Here is a 12,958-nt window from a genome sequence, read left to right as displayed (position 1 = left end):
CCGAAAATGCATTCAGGTTACATTGCGCATCATATGGAATCTAGAGCAATTCTTAGTCTGAGCTAAACTAAAGAAGCGCAAAATCATCCGAAAATGCATTTAGAATACATTGCGCATCATATTGAATCTAGATTCCATATGATGCGCAATTGTAAGTGAAATGTATTTTCGGGTGATTTTGCGCTTCCTAAGCATAGCTCAGGCTTAGCAAAACACCAGATTCCATATGATGCACAATGTAACCTGAATGCATTTTCGGGTGATTTTGCGCTTCCTGAGCTTAGCTGAGGCTAAGAATTGCTCTAGATTCCATATGATGCGAAATATAACCTGAATGCATTTTCGGGTGATTTTGCGCTTCCTGAGCTTAGCTCAGGCTAAGAATTGCTCTAGATTTCATATGATGCGCAATGTAACCTGAATGCATTTTCGGGTGATTTTGCGCTTCTTAAGCTTAGCTCAGGCTTAGCAAAACACCAGATTCAATATGATGCACAATGTAACCTGAATGCATTTTCGGGTGATTTTGCGCTTCCTGAGCTTAGCTGAGGCTAAGAATTGCTCTAGATTCCATATGATGTGAAATATAACCTGAATGCATTTTCGGGTGATTTTGCGCTTCCTGAGCTTAGCTCAGGCTAAGAATTGCTCTAGATTTCATATGATGCGCAATGTAACCTGAATGTATTTTCAGGTGATTTTGCGCTTCCTAAGCTTAGCTCAGGCTTAGGATTTCATATGATGCGCAATATAACCCGAATGTATTTTCGGGTGATTTTGCGCTTCCTAAGCATAGCCCAGCCTTAGGATTGCTCTAGATTCTATATGATGTGCTATGTAACCTGAATGCATTTTCAGGTGATTTTGCGCTTCCTAAGCTTAGCTGAGGCTTAGGAAAACACCAGATTCCATATGATGTGCAATGTAACCTGAATGGATTTGCGGGTGATTTTGCGTTTCCTAAGCATAGCTCAGGCTTGGGATTGATCTAGATTCTATATGATGTGCAATGTAACCTGAATGCATTTTCAGGTGATTTTGCGCTTCCTAAGCTTAGCTCAGGCTTAGGAAACACCAGATTCGATATAATGTGCAATGTAACCTGAATGAATTTTCAGGTGATTTTGCGCTTCCTAAGCTTAGCTCAGGCTTAGGGTTGCTCTAGATTTCATATGAAGCGCAATATAACCTGAATGTATTTTCGGGTGATTTTGCGCATCATATGGAATCTAGAGAAATTCTTAGGAAGCGCAAAATCACCCGAAAATACATTCGCATCATATGGAATCTAGAGCCTGAGCTAAACTAAGGAAGCGAAAAATCATCCGAAAGTGCATTCAGAATACATTGCGCATCATATTGAATCTAGATTCCATATGATGCGCAATTGTAACTGGAATGTATTTTCGGGTGATTTCGCGCTTCCTAAGCATAGCTCTGGCTTGGGATTGCTCTAGATTCCATATAATGTGCAATGTAACCTGAATGTATTTGCGGGTGATTTTGCGCTTCCTAAGCATAGCTCTGGCTTGGGATTGCTCTAGATTCTATATGATGTGCAATGTAACCTGAATGTATTTGCGGGTGATTTTGCGCTTCCTAAGCATAGCTCTGGCTTGGGATTTCTCTAGATTCCTTATAATGTGCAATGTAACCTGAATGTATTTGCGGGTGATTTTGCGCTTCCTAAGCATAGCCCTGGCTTGGGATTGCTCTAGATTCTATATGATGTGCAATGTAACCTGAATGCATTTTCAGGTGATTTTGCGCTTCCTAAGCTTAGCTCAGGCTTAGGAAAACACCAAATTCGATATGATGTGCAATGTAACCTGAATGTATTTTCAGGTAATTTTGCACTTCCTAAGCTTAGCTCAGGCTCAGGATTGCTCTAGATTCCATATGATGCGCAATATAACCTGAATGTATTTTCGGGTGAATTTGCGCTTCCTAAGCATAGCTCAGGCAAAGTAAAACACCAGATTCCATATGATGCACAATGTAACCTTAATGTATTTTCGGGTGATTTTGCGCTTCCTGAGCTTAGCTGAGGCTAAGAATTGCTCTAGATTCCATATGATGCGAATGCATTTTTGAGTGATTTTGCGCTTCCTAAGCTTAGGTCAGGCTAAGCAATTTCTCTAGATTCCATATGATGCGCAAAATCACCGGAAAATACATTCAGGTTATATTGTGCATCATATGGAATCTAGAGCAATCCTAAGCCTGAGCTAAGCTTAGGAAGCGCAAAATCACCTGAAAATACATTCAGGTTACATTGCACATCATATCAAATTTGGTGTTTTCCTAAGCCTGAGCTAAGCTTAGGAAGCGCAAAATCACCCGAAAATGCATTCAGGTTACAATTGCGCATCATATGGAATCTAGAGCAATTCTTAGCCTGAGCTAAGCTCAGGAAGCGCAAAATCACCCGAAAATGCATTCAGGTTATATTGAGCATCATATGGAATCTAGAGCAATTCTTAGACTCAGCTAAGCTCAGGAAGCGCAAAATCACCCGAAAATGCATTCAGGTTACATTGCATATCATATCGAATTTGGTGTTTTCCTAAGCCTGAGCTAAGCTTAGGAAGCGCAAAATCACCCGAAAATGCATTCAGGTTACAATTGCGCATCATATGGAATCTAGAGCAATTCTTAGCCTGCGCTAAGCTCAGGAAGCGCAAAATCAACCGAAAATGCATTCAGGTTATATTGAGCATCATATGGAATCTAGAGCAATTCTTAGACTCAGCTAAGCTCAGGAAGCGCAAAATCACCCGAAAATGCATTCAAGTTACATTGCGCATCATATGGAATCTAGAGCAATTCTAAGCCTGAGCTAAACTAAAGAAGCGCAAAATCATCCGAAAATGCATTCAGAATACATTGCGCATCATATTGAATCTAGATTCCATATGATGCGCAACTGTAAGTGAAATGTATTTTCGAGTGATTTTGCGCTTCCTAAGCATAGCTCAGGCTTAGGAAAACACCAGATTCCATATGATGCACAATGTAACCTGAATGAATTTTCGGGTGATTTTGCGCTTCCTGAGCTTAGCTAAGGCTTAGAATTGCACTAGATTCCATATGATGCGAAATATAACCTGAATGCAGTTTCGGGTGATTTTGCGCTTCCTGAGCTTAGCTCGGGCTAAGAATTGCTCTAGATTCCATATGATGCGCAATGTAACCTGAATGCATTTTCGGGTGATTTTGCGCTTCCTAAGCTTAGCTCAGGCTTAGGAAAACACCAAATTCGATATGATGTGCAGTGTAACCTGAATGTATTTTCAGGTGATTTTGCGCTTCCTAAGCTTAGCTCAGGCTTAGGATTCCATATGATGCGCAATATAACCCGAATGTATTTTCAGGTTATTTTGCGCTTCCTAAGCATAGCTCAGGCTTAGGATTGCTCTAGATTCTATATGATGTGCAATGTAACCTGAATGCATTTTCAGGAGATTTTGCGCTTCCTAAGCTTAGCTGAGGCTTAGGAAAACACCAGATTCCATATGATGTGCAATGTAACCTGAATGTATTTGCGGGTGATTTTGCGTTTCCTAAGCATAGCTCATGCTTGGGATTGCCCTAGATTCTATATGATGTGCAATGTAACCTGAATGCATTTTCAGGTGATTTTGCGCTTCCTAAGCTAAGCTCAGGCTTAGGGTTGCTCTAGATTCCATATGAAGCGCAATATAACCTGAATGTATTTTCAGGTGATTTTGCGCTTCCTAAGCTTAGCTCAGGCTTAGGGTTGCTCTAGATTTCATATGAAGCGAAATATAACCTGAAAGTATTTTCGGGTGATTTTGCTCATCATATGGAATCTAGAGAAATTCTTAGCCTGAGCTAAGCTTAGGAAGCGCAAAATCACCCGAAAATACATTCGCATCATATGGAATCTAGAGCAATTCTTAGCCTGAACTTAGCTCAGGAAGCGCAAAATCACCCGAAAATGCATTCAGGTTATATTGCGCATCATATGGAATCAAGAGCAATTCTTAGACTCAGCTAAGCTCAGGAAGCGCAAAATCACCCGAAAATGCATTCAGGTTACATTGTGCATCATATGGAATCTGGTGTTTTCCTAAGCCTGAGCAAGCTTAGGAAGCGCAAAATCACTCGCGAATACATTCAGGTTACATTGCACATTATATGGAATCTGGTGTTTTCCTTAGTCTGAGCTATGCTTAGGAAGCGCAAAATCACCCGAAAATACATTCAGGTTATATTGCGCATCATATTGAATATAGAGCAATCCTTAGCCTGAGCTATACTTAGGAAGCGCAAAATCACCCGTTAATGCATTCAGGTTACATTGCGCATCATATGGAATCTAGAGCAATTCTTAGACTCAGCTAAGCTCAGGAAGCGGAAAATCACCCGAAAATGCATTCAGGTTACATTGCGCATCATATGGAATCTGGTGTTTTCCTGAGCCTGAGCTAAGCTTAGGAAGCGCAAAATCACCCGAAAATGTATTCAGGTTACATTGCGCATCATATGGAATCTGGTGTTTTCCTTAGCCTGCGCTAAGCTCAGGAAGCGCAAAATCACCCGAAAATGCATTCAGGTTACATTGCGCATCATATGGAATCTGGTGTTTTCCTAAGCCTGAGCTAAGCTTAGGAAGCGCAAAATCACCCGAAAATGCATTCAGGTTACATTGCGCATCATATGGAATCTAGAGCAATTCTTAGCCTGAGCTAAACTAAGGAAGCGCAAAATCATCCGAAAATGCATTCAGAATACATTGCGCATCATATTGAATCTAGATTCCATATGATGCGCAAGTGTAACTGGATAGTATTTTCGGGCGATTTCGCGCTTCCTAAGCATAGCTCAGGCTTAGGAAAACACCAAATTCGATATGATGTGCAATGTAACCTGAATGTATTTTCAGGTGATTTTGCGCTTCCTAAGCTTAGCTCAGGCTTATGATTGCTCTAGATTCCATATGATGCGCAATATAACCTGAATGTATTTTCGGGTGAATTTGCGCTTCCTAAGCATAGCTCAGGCTAAGTAAAACACCAGTTTCCATATGATGCGCAATGTAACCTGAATGCATTTTCGGGTGATTTTGCGCTTCCTGAGCTTAGCTCAGATTCCATATGATGCGAATGCATTTTCGGGTGATTTTGCGCTTCCTAAGCTTAGCTCAGGCTAAGAATTTCTCTAGATTCCATATGATGCTCAAAATCACCCGAAAATACATTCAGGTTATATTGCGCATCATATGGAATCTAGAGCAATCCTAAGCCTGAGCTATGCTTAGGAAGCGCAAAATCACCTGAAAATACATTCAGGTTATATTGCGCATCATATCGAATTTGGTTTTTTCCTAAGCCTGAGCTAAGCTTAGGAAGCGCAAAATCACCCGAAAATGCATTCAGGTTACAATTGCGCATCATATGGAATCTAGAGCAATTCTTAGCCTGAGCTAAGCTCAGGAAGCGCAAAATCACCCGAAAATGCATTCAGGTTACATTGCGCATCATATGGAATCTAGAGCAATTCTAAGCCTGAGCTAAACTAAAAAAGCGCAAAATCATCCGAAAATGCATTCAGAATACATTGACACATTCCAGCGTAACGGGACACCGCGAGGAACTAACTTTCGTGAATAAATGACGTCTGCAATCGAATATAATGTTCATGACCATATGGTTTAACTGGTTTTATAACAAGCTTATTAGATGTACCTCCTGATGCAATACTTGTAATATGGGGTTTTGGTTCCAATTTACTTTATATAACATGTAACATTTCGTAACGGGACACCATCGCAGAAATCTTCTTTTTAAAATTTTCAATCTGAAATGCGTATATCAGCTCTGTTATGAGGTTTTGAATAATAGAGTCTTCTAGACATGTCTTCTTTGGATTAATGTGAACAAGATTGCCGAAGTGAGTTTTACTGAGAAATGTATAGTTTTGGAAATATTCTTGATTTAGTTTTAGGAACGCAGCGTTACGCTCGCGTGAAAATAGTGTTTTGCAAATGGTGTCCCGTTACGGATAAAGACATCTAGTTGTAGATCAAATGCTTTGATAGATCGAATGTTGGTGTCTTCGGTAATGTTTTTCAGACAGATGGTAGCTGTCCTGTAGGACACAAATAGGCCTTCAAACCCGCTCTGGCCCTATGGTGGCCATCGGAATGGATCCTGGGGAACCTGTTTCGAAGTTTATTAAACCTTCACGTACCCGACCCCCGACAACACATTTTCAAAATGCTGGCATTCCGTCAATTTTCATCTGATTTTTTTTTAAGTTGCCCTCAATTGATCATAAATTGGTGCTAATTTATTATACTCAAGTGTCCATGCAATATCCGGTACCATTCCGGAGATATTCCGGATTGTGCTGGGGTCAGGGGGTTGTCTAAATGGCTAAAAGTGATTATTTCGTGTGTTGTTGTGTTTGAACCATCGATTTTCAGTGGAATTTTTGTTGCGAACAGTAAAACACAACTGCTATAACCAGATTTGAATAAGTTGGCCCATCCGGATCCTCGTGACAGGTTCCGCGGGGCCTCATTGGGGACACTTCTGATTTTCAACTTAAACATGCCGTGCGACATATCAATCTTCATGATTTCGAATGACTGAGTCAGAAACGATAGACTGAAGTATGTTTCAACTAATATGGCTACCCCGGAACATATAGCACAGGTTCTACGGGGGTGTTATCGAAGACATTTCTGGTTTGTAACCAAAACATGCCGAGCGACGTATCAATCTTCATGATTTCGAAATAATGGGATAGAAAAAATTGACTGAAGTATATATCAACTGATATGGCCGCTCCGTAACACCTGGAGCAGGTTCTGCGGGGGCCTCTGAAACACAATAACACACACGAAATAATCACTTTCAGCCATTTGGCAAAACATACCCCTTCCCCACCCCCTGTCCACAGTACAATCCGGAATATCTCCAAAACTATGGTTGGGCGACGTATCTATCTTCGCGGTTTGCCCATATTCTACATTATAATGATCCGAATAAAATTCAATGATATCTATAGTACATTCTTCCAACACAGTCTTTTCAAGCATATGTTGCATGTTGCTTTAATCCAGTAACGACACAAACAAACGGATTTCGAGACGAAAAAAGGTTAACAATCAAAACGACAAGAGGGAGGTCGCTAGACTTTCAATCAACTACTAATTTATGTAGTCACAAAAAGTAATGTAACGCAACGCCATGTTCGTGATGCATTTTTTCTTTTTTTTATTTTCAATAAGCACATAAGCTTCAAAAGGTGTCAAGCCATTCGGCCGAAGGTCATTAGGCCGAAGGCAATTCGGCCGAAGGTCATTCGGCCGAAGGTCATTCGGCCGAATGGTCATTAGGCCGAATGGTCATTAGGCCGAATGGTCATTAGGCCGAATGATCATTAGGCCAAATGGTCATTGGGTCTTCTTCTTGCCGTTACGCCCCCACTGAGACAAAGCCTGCTTCTCAGCTTAGTGTTCTATGAACCCTTCTACAGTTATTAACTGAGAGCTTCCTCTGCAAATGACCATTTTGTATGTGTGTATCGTGTGACAGGCACGAAGATACTTTATTGATGCTGAATCTACTGATATTTTACCCATGAATTTTTCCTTCTTTTAAATATAGACTGTTCTTTCTAGTTTCATTGTTAAACTAGTTTTTGGCAAAAATTGTTGGAAAAGGTAAAAACAACGGCTAACTTTCAATTCGTCCTGATGACCATTCGGCCTAATGACCATTCGACCTAATGACCCGGCATCGCTTCAAAATATATAAGTAAATTATACGGTGATTAATGGGGTAAACAAGGAATGCCAACCATCACTTCGGGATCTTCAAGTTTTGAACGTTGTGAGATTCCAAAAACCTTTTTATACATCATGGTGGTAATTCATAGGACATGGTTAAGGGGCTGTCCATTAACCACGTGGTCTTGAGGGGGGGGGTTCGGCCAATGACCATTTTGTATGGAGGAAAAAAATTTATATGGACTAATGACCACGGGGGGGGTTTGAGAAGTCCCAAAAAAATGAACACGTGGTTTATGGACAGCCCCTAAAAGGCTATGGCATCTAAAGAGTATGCTGTCACCACGAAACTTAATGAAATATCACTTGTTATACTGATCCACCAGAATACCTGCCCTCTGTTTACGTAGTTTTCGTTAGAGAGCTGAGAAGCGGGTTTTGTTCCAGTAGGGGCGTTACACCAAGAAGGATAATGAAAATATATACACCCTATAATATCATTTCATCATGGGTACAGATTTTCGGGTATATATTTGATGAAACCAAACTTCTTTATTCACTTATGAATGTCATTCAAATTTCCGTAACGGGACACCATGTCTACGTAACCATTGTAACGCCTAAGATAACGCGTCGATCAAGGCAACCCATGTGTTGGAAGAAAGGTCTCCACAAGTACTAAGAGAATCCTGAAAATCATTTTTCTAAAGTTCGTAATATATTCGTTATTACAACAAATGTACTATTTTCGTAACGGGACACCATTAAATTGCGGCTATTGCAAAAAGTGCTTAAAACATATCAAAACCCATTTCTATAAAAAAATTCCTTTGGGTGTATAAAAAAAAATTATTATACTACATTAACAAAAAAATAGATATAATGTTTTCGAACTTTAACATGCAAGCAGGCATACTTGAGAATTATCAATGAAATATTTCATTTTTATTGCATGAAATGCTATTACTTCACCTAGCTATTTAAACACGTTACCAGTCAAATTTTAAGTAAAGCAAATGGTGTTCCTAAGATTGAATCTACTCTTTTTCATATGCTGAAAAGTTTGGGGCAAAACAATCACTTTGAAATTTCACACCCTTGGTGTAGAAGTGCGTGGAATGTGTCATTGCGCATCATATTGAATCTAGATTCCATATGATGCGCAATTGTAAGTGAAATGTATTTTCGGGTGATTTTGCGCTTCCTAAGCATAGCTCAGGCGTAGGAAAACACAAGATTCCATATGATGCACAATGTAACCTGAATGCATTTTCGGGTGATTTTGCGCTTCCTGAGCTTAGCTGAGGCTAAGAATTGCTCTAGATTCCATATGATGCACAATATAACCTGAATGCATTTTCGGGTGATTTTGCGCTTCCTGAGCTTAGCTCAGGCTAAGAATTGCTCTAGATTTCATATGATGCGCAATGTAACCTGAATGCATTTTCGGGTGATTTTGCGCTTCTTAAGCTTAGCTCAGGCTTAGGAAAACACCAAATTCGATATGATGTGCAGTGTAACCTGAATGTATTTTCAGGTGATTTTGCGCTTCCTAAGCTTAGCTCAGGCTTAGGATTCCATACGATGCGCAATATAACCCGAATGTATTTTCGGGTGATTTTGCGCTTCTTAAGCATAGCTCAGGCTTAGGATTGCTCTAGATTCAATATGATGTGCAATGTAACCTGAATGCATTTTCAGGTGATTTTGCGCTTCCTAAGCTTAGCTCAGGCTCAGGAAAACACCAGATTCCATATGATGCGCAATGTAACCTGAATGCATTTTCGGGTGATTTTTCGCTTCCTGAGCTTAGCTGAGTCTAAGAATTGCTCTAGATTCCATATGATGCGCAATGTAACCTGAATGCATTTACGGGTGATTTTGCGCTTCCTAAGTATAGCTCAGGCTAAGGATTGCTCTATATTCAATATGATGCGCAATATAACCTGAATGTATTTTCGGGTGATTTTGCGCTTCCTAAGCATAGCTCAGGCTTAGGAAAACACCAGATTCCATATAATGTGCAATGTAACCTGAATGCATTTACGGGTGATTTTGCGCTTCCTAAGTATAGCTCAGGCTAAGGATTGCTCTATATTCAATATGATGCGCAATATAACCTGAATGTATTTTCAGGTGATTTTGCGCTTCCTAAGCATAGCTCAGGCTTAGGAAAACACCAGATTCCATATGATGCGCAATGTAACCTGAATGCATTTTCGGTTGATTTTCCGCTTCCTGAGCTTAGCTGAGTCTAAGAATTGCTCTAGATTCCATATGATGTGCAATGTAACCTGAATGTATTTGCGGGTGATTTTGCGTTTCCTAAGCATAGCTCAGGCTTGGAATTGATCTAGATTCTATATGATGTGCAATGTAACCTTGTTACGTTTAAGTCTGTTCTAAGGTTTCGAGTACATTTGAAAACAAAATAATGCTAGAACGAAGTAGATTAGAGAACCCATTGCTCCGCACGCCACATTTGGAGCACCCCTGCGAAAGCGATTTCATCTCAACCCAACCACCGAAACAGCAGTCATCACGTTACACTGTGGGCTGCCATCAGTGTCGCAAACAGTCATTGAGAGAGCGTGAGAATGGTATGGAGTCAACCCGCACTCGATAATATACACAAGCGATCGCCGCAACAGACTCGACGACGACGACGACGACGACGTTGGTGTCCGTCTACACGAAAGAACAGGGAGCATAATCGTGTGAGAAGTTCGGCAGCAGAGAAACGCTTACGCTTAGCCTCGGCAGCAAACACGACGGAGCGAGCAAGAAAGAAAGCATTGCTTCTCTTCACGCCGCTCTGAGTAATTCGCACCAATACTTTCGCAGACGGCAGTCAGAGGTGGGAACAGAGAAGTCAAGTCGATGACGAGGATCAGTTCCATCTAGTGAGCAGGCCACATCACACGGTAGATCCACGTCGGCCGAGAAACAAAAACCGTCTCCACCGTAGTTGGCAGGAAAAACGGCGCGTAGATTTGGTCGATAGAAAGACTGAATTTTGATCTCGAGTGAGCGCTAATCCGAACCGTTCCGTTTTGGTGAGGAATTCCGTGCGGCGGGGAACAATTTCGTCGTGGGCGGTGGATATTCGTGTTGGCCGTGATCGTCCATATTGGACTGGCTCGATGGTGTGATTGCCGGACCGAAAGTGAAGTCTTTAGTCCGCCATCTTTGGACTTCGCGTGGAGGAATTTCCCACGTGCTTGAAATTCAAGTAAGTCGAAAGTTTTGCTTCAGCGACGTTGAATTCTTATTTCTGCTCATGGATACAGGTTGGCTCACCTTTCGACGAGCGATCCGGACAGATTACTGCGTCCGCCAGCAGCAGACAAACGCCTTGTGCTACAGTGTTGCTTCACCAGATTGGAACAGTGACAGAAGATCTCCGGTATGGATTAGTGGACACCGACGGGTAAGAACTTCAGCGGCAGCTGCGGACAACAACACTGATTGTTCTCGGTTCCACAGGTTCGACAGTGCAACATCGCATTCGTACAGAAGTAGAGCGACATCGTTCTCGTGCTGCTCTGGTGCCATCGCATGCGTCAATCCAAACCGGTAAGAACACCAGAGAACGTCTCAGACACTGGTTCTAAATTAATGCCGTTCGTTTCACAGTACTCTCGCTGGGTCGACAGAAGGAAGAGGAATCACCTCTGGACACCGCTCTAAGAGATTCGGGGCCGCCAGCCGATCGGCATAAACAAAGCCTTCCACAGGAAGTAAGTGGATTGTCCTCATGCGAAGCCGGTCTAGAGGCTAATGTTGGCGGCGCCCTAGGGCTTTGTTTTTTTATTCGCAGCTCATCCGTCGGCACTTGAAGGCAATAATCGGTCGCCCAGTGGCGACAGTTGGTCAGCGACGAGCAGGTTTGGGACGATTGGGCACACGGATCGCGGGTGGCGGTCGTACCACCGGACATCACCGAACCACACTCTACCAGGAGAGCCGCCGGGGGAGTTAGGCCCTGGCAAAGGCGAATCGAGACGGATCCGAGCACACCGGCGCGACGCTGGCACGGCGGAGTTTGAACCATGCGCAGGAAGGTGACGTCGGCGATGATGGCTGCGGGCGGAGCAGCAATGTGGTAGGGGCGCCCCAAGAGTGAGTACAGAGAAAATGTGTAACTAGAATGTAAGAGGAATAGCTAGAGAAAAGAGAGGATAAGCAAGGAAGGATAGGAAGAGGAGGCAGGATGATAAGGAGGAGGAATCCAGAATAAATGTAATTTCTGAAAATTCTTTGCTTTGTGGATTTTGATTTCAGTTTTGTGGCTTTTCCCTGAGCTCTTCGGGACTGCTGAGGGCTTCCATTCCCCCCTTAGCAGGAACCTTGCAACATTGGCGCCCAACTGAAAATCCACACATTATAAACTACCGTTTAGCGTTTTGAGTTTTGGTTTTGTTGAAATTTGGTTTTGTGCAATTTCGATTATCTGGCCTACGATTATCGAAACAATTTTAGCCCTTACGCATATAAGATTCAACATAAGACATGGATTACACACACCTAACAGATGAGGAGGTGACGTATGAGTTAGCTCTGCGTCACGTGGTAAATTTAGGGCCTACCACCCATAGAGGAAAGGTCCTCCGTCTAAAGGCACTCGTCCAGGAGGAATCCTTAAGAGATAACCAGCCCACTAGCTCAGCCCATGTAATGAGTCCACAGTCCAACATTGAACACAACTCAAATACAGCAGCTGCACATTAGCACTGAAGCGGCCATTCGAACAGCCGATAGGGCTGCAATCAGTCAAAACCGAACGCGTCTTACCCACTATCGCGACAGATTACGATTAATCCACCCTCCGGATGAACTGAGAGAGCTGTATGGGATGCTAACCATGCACGTGACGGTTTTGCTCAACAAAGTCTTACCCACTATCGCGACAGATTACGATTAATCCACCCTCCGGATGAACTGAGAGAGCTGTATGGGATGCTAACCATGCACGTGACGGTTTTGCTCAACAAAGTGAACGGTACTAGTGTAGTGAGTTGTGTGCAACGATCCCAGTGGGCAACCATTCAAATCAAGAATCCACGCCACCGCCAGCCTCACAGCCGCCTTCAATGACGTCATTCTCCGGCGGACAAGGACGAGGATTGCTATTTTCTAGCTCATTCCGAGCGCGAGACAACGAAGACGCAGGGGAGACACAGCCTAGAAAACGGA

General features: G+C 42.4%; 1 protein-coding gene across 1 annotated transcript in view; it reads left to right on the top strand.

Moving 5' to 3' along the window:
• LOC109417462 (uncharacterized) overlaps positions 1 to 11,811 on the top strand; it is a 57,331-nt gene extending 45,520 nt beyond the window's left edge. Inside the window, exons 2-3 of the mRNA XM_062856992.1 lie at positions 11,399 to 11,502; positions 11,623 to 11,811. Coding sequence (XP_062712976.1) covers positions 11,399 to 11,502; positions 11,623 to 11,811 — 293 coding nt within the window. The remainder of the gene's footprint in view (positions 1 to 11,398; positions 11,503 to 11,622) is intronic.
• Positions 11,812 to 12,958: the final 1,147 nt, after the last annotated feature.

This window comes from Aedes albopictus, chromosome 1, assembly GCF_035046485.1.
Source record: "Aedes albopictus strain Foshan chromosome 1, AalbF5, whole genome shotgun sequence".
Classification (NCBI taxonomy): domain Eukaryota; kingdom Metazoa; phylum Arthropoda; class Insecta; order Diptera; family Culicidae; genus Aedes; species Aedes albopictus.
Note: the sequence above shows the minus strand (reverse complement) of the source record. Positions and strands in the feature narration are given on the sequence as shown.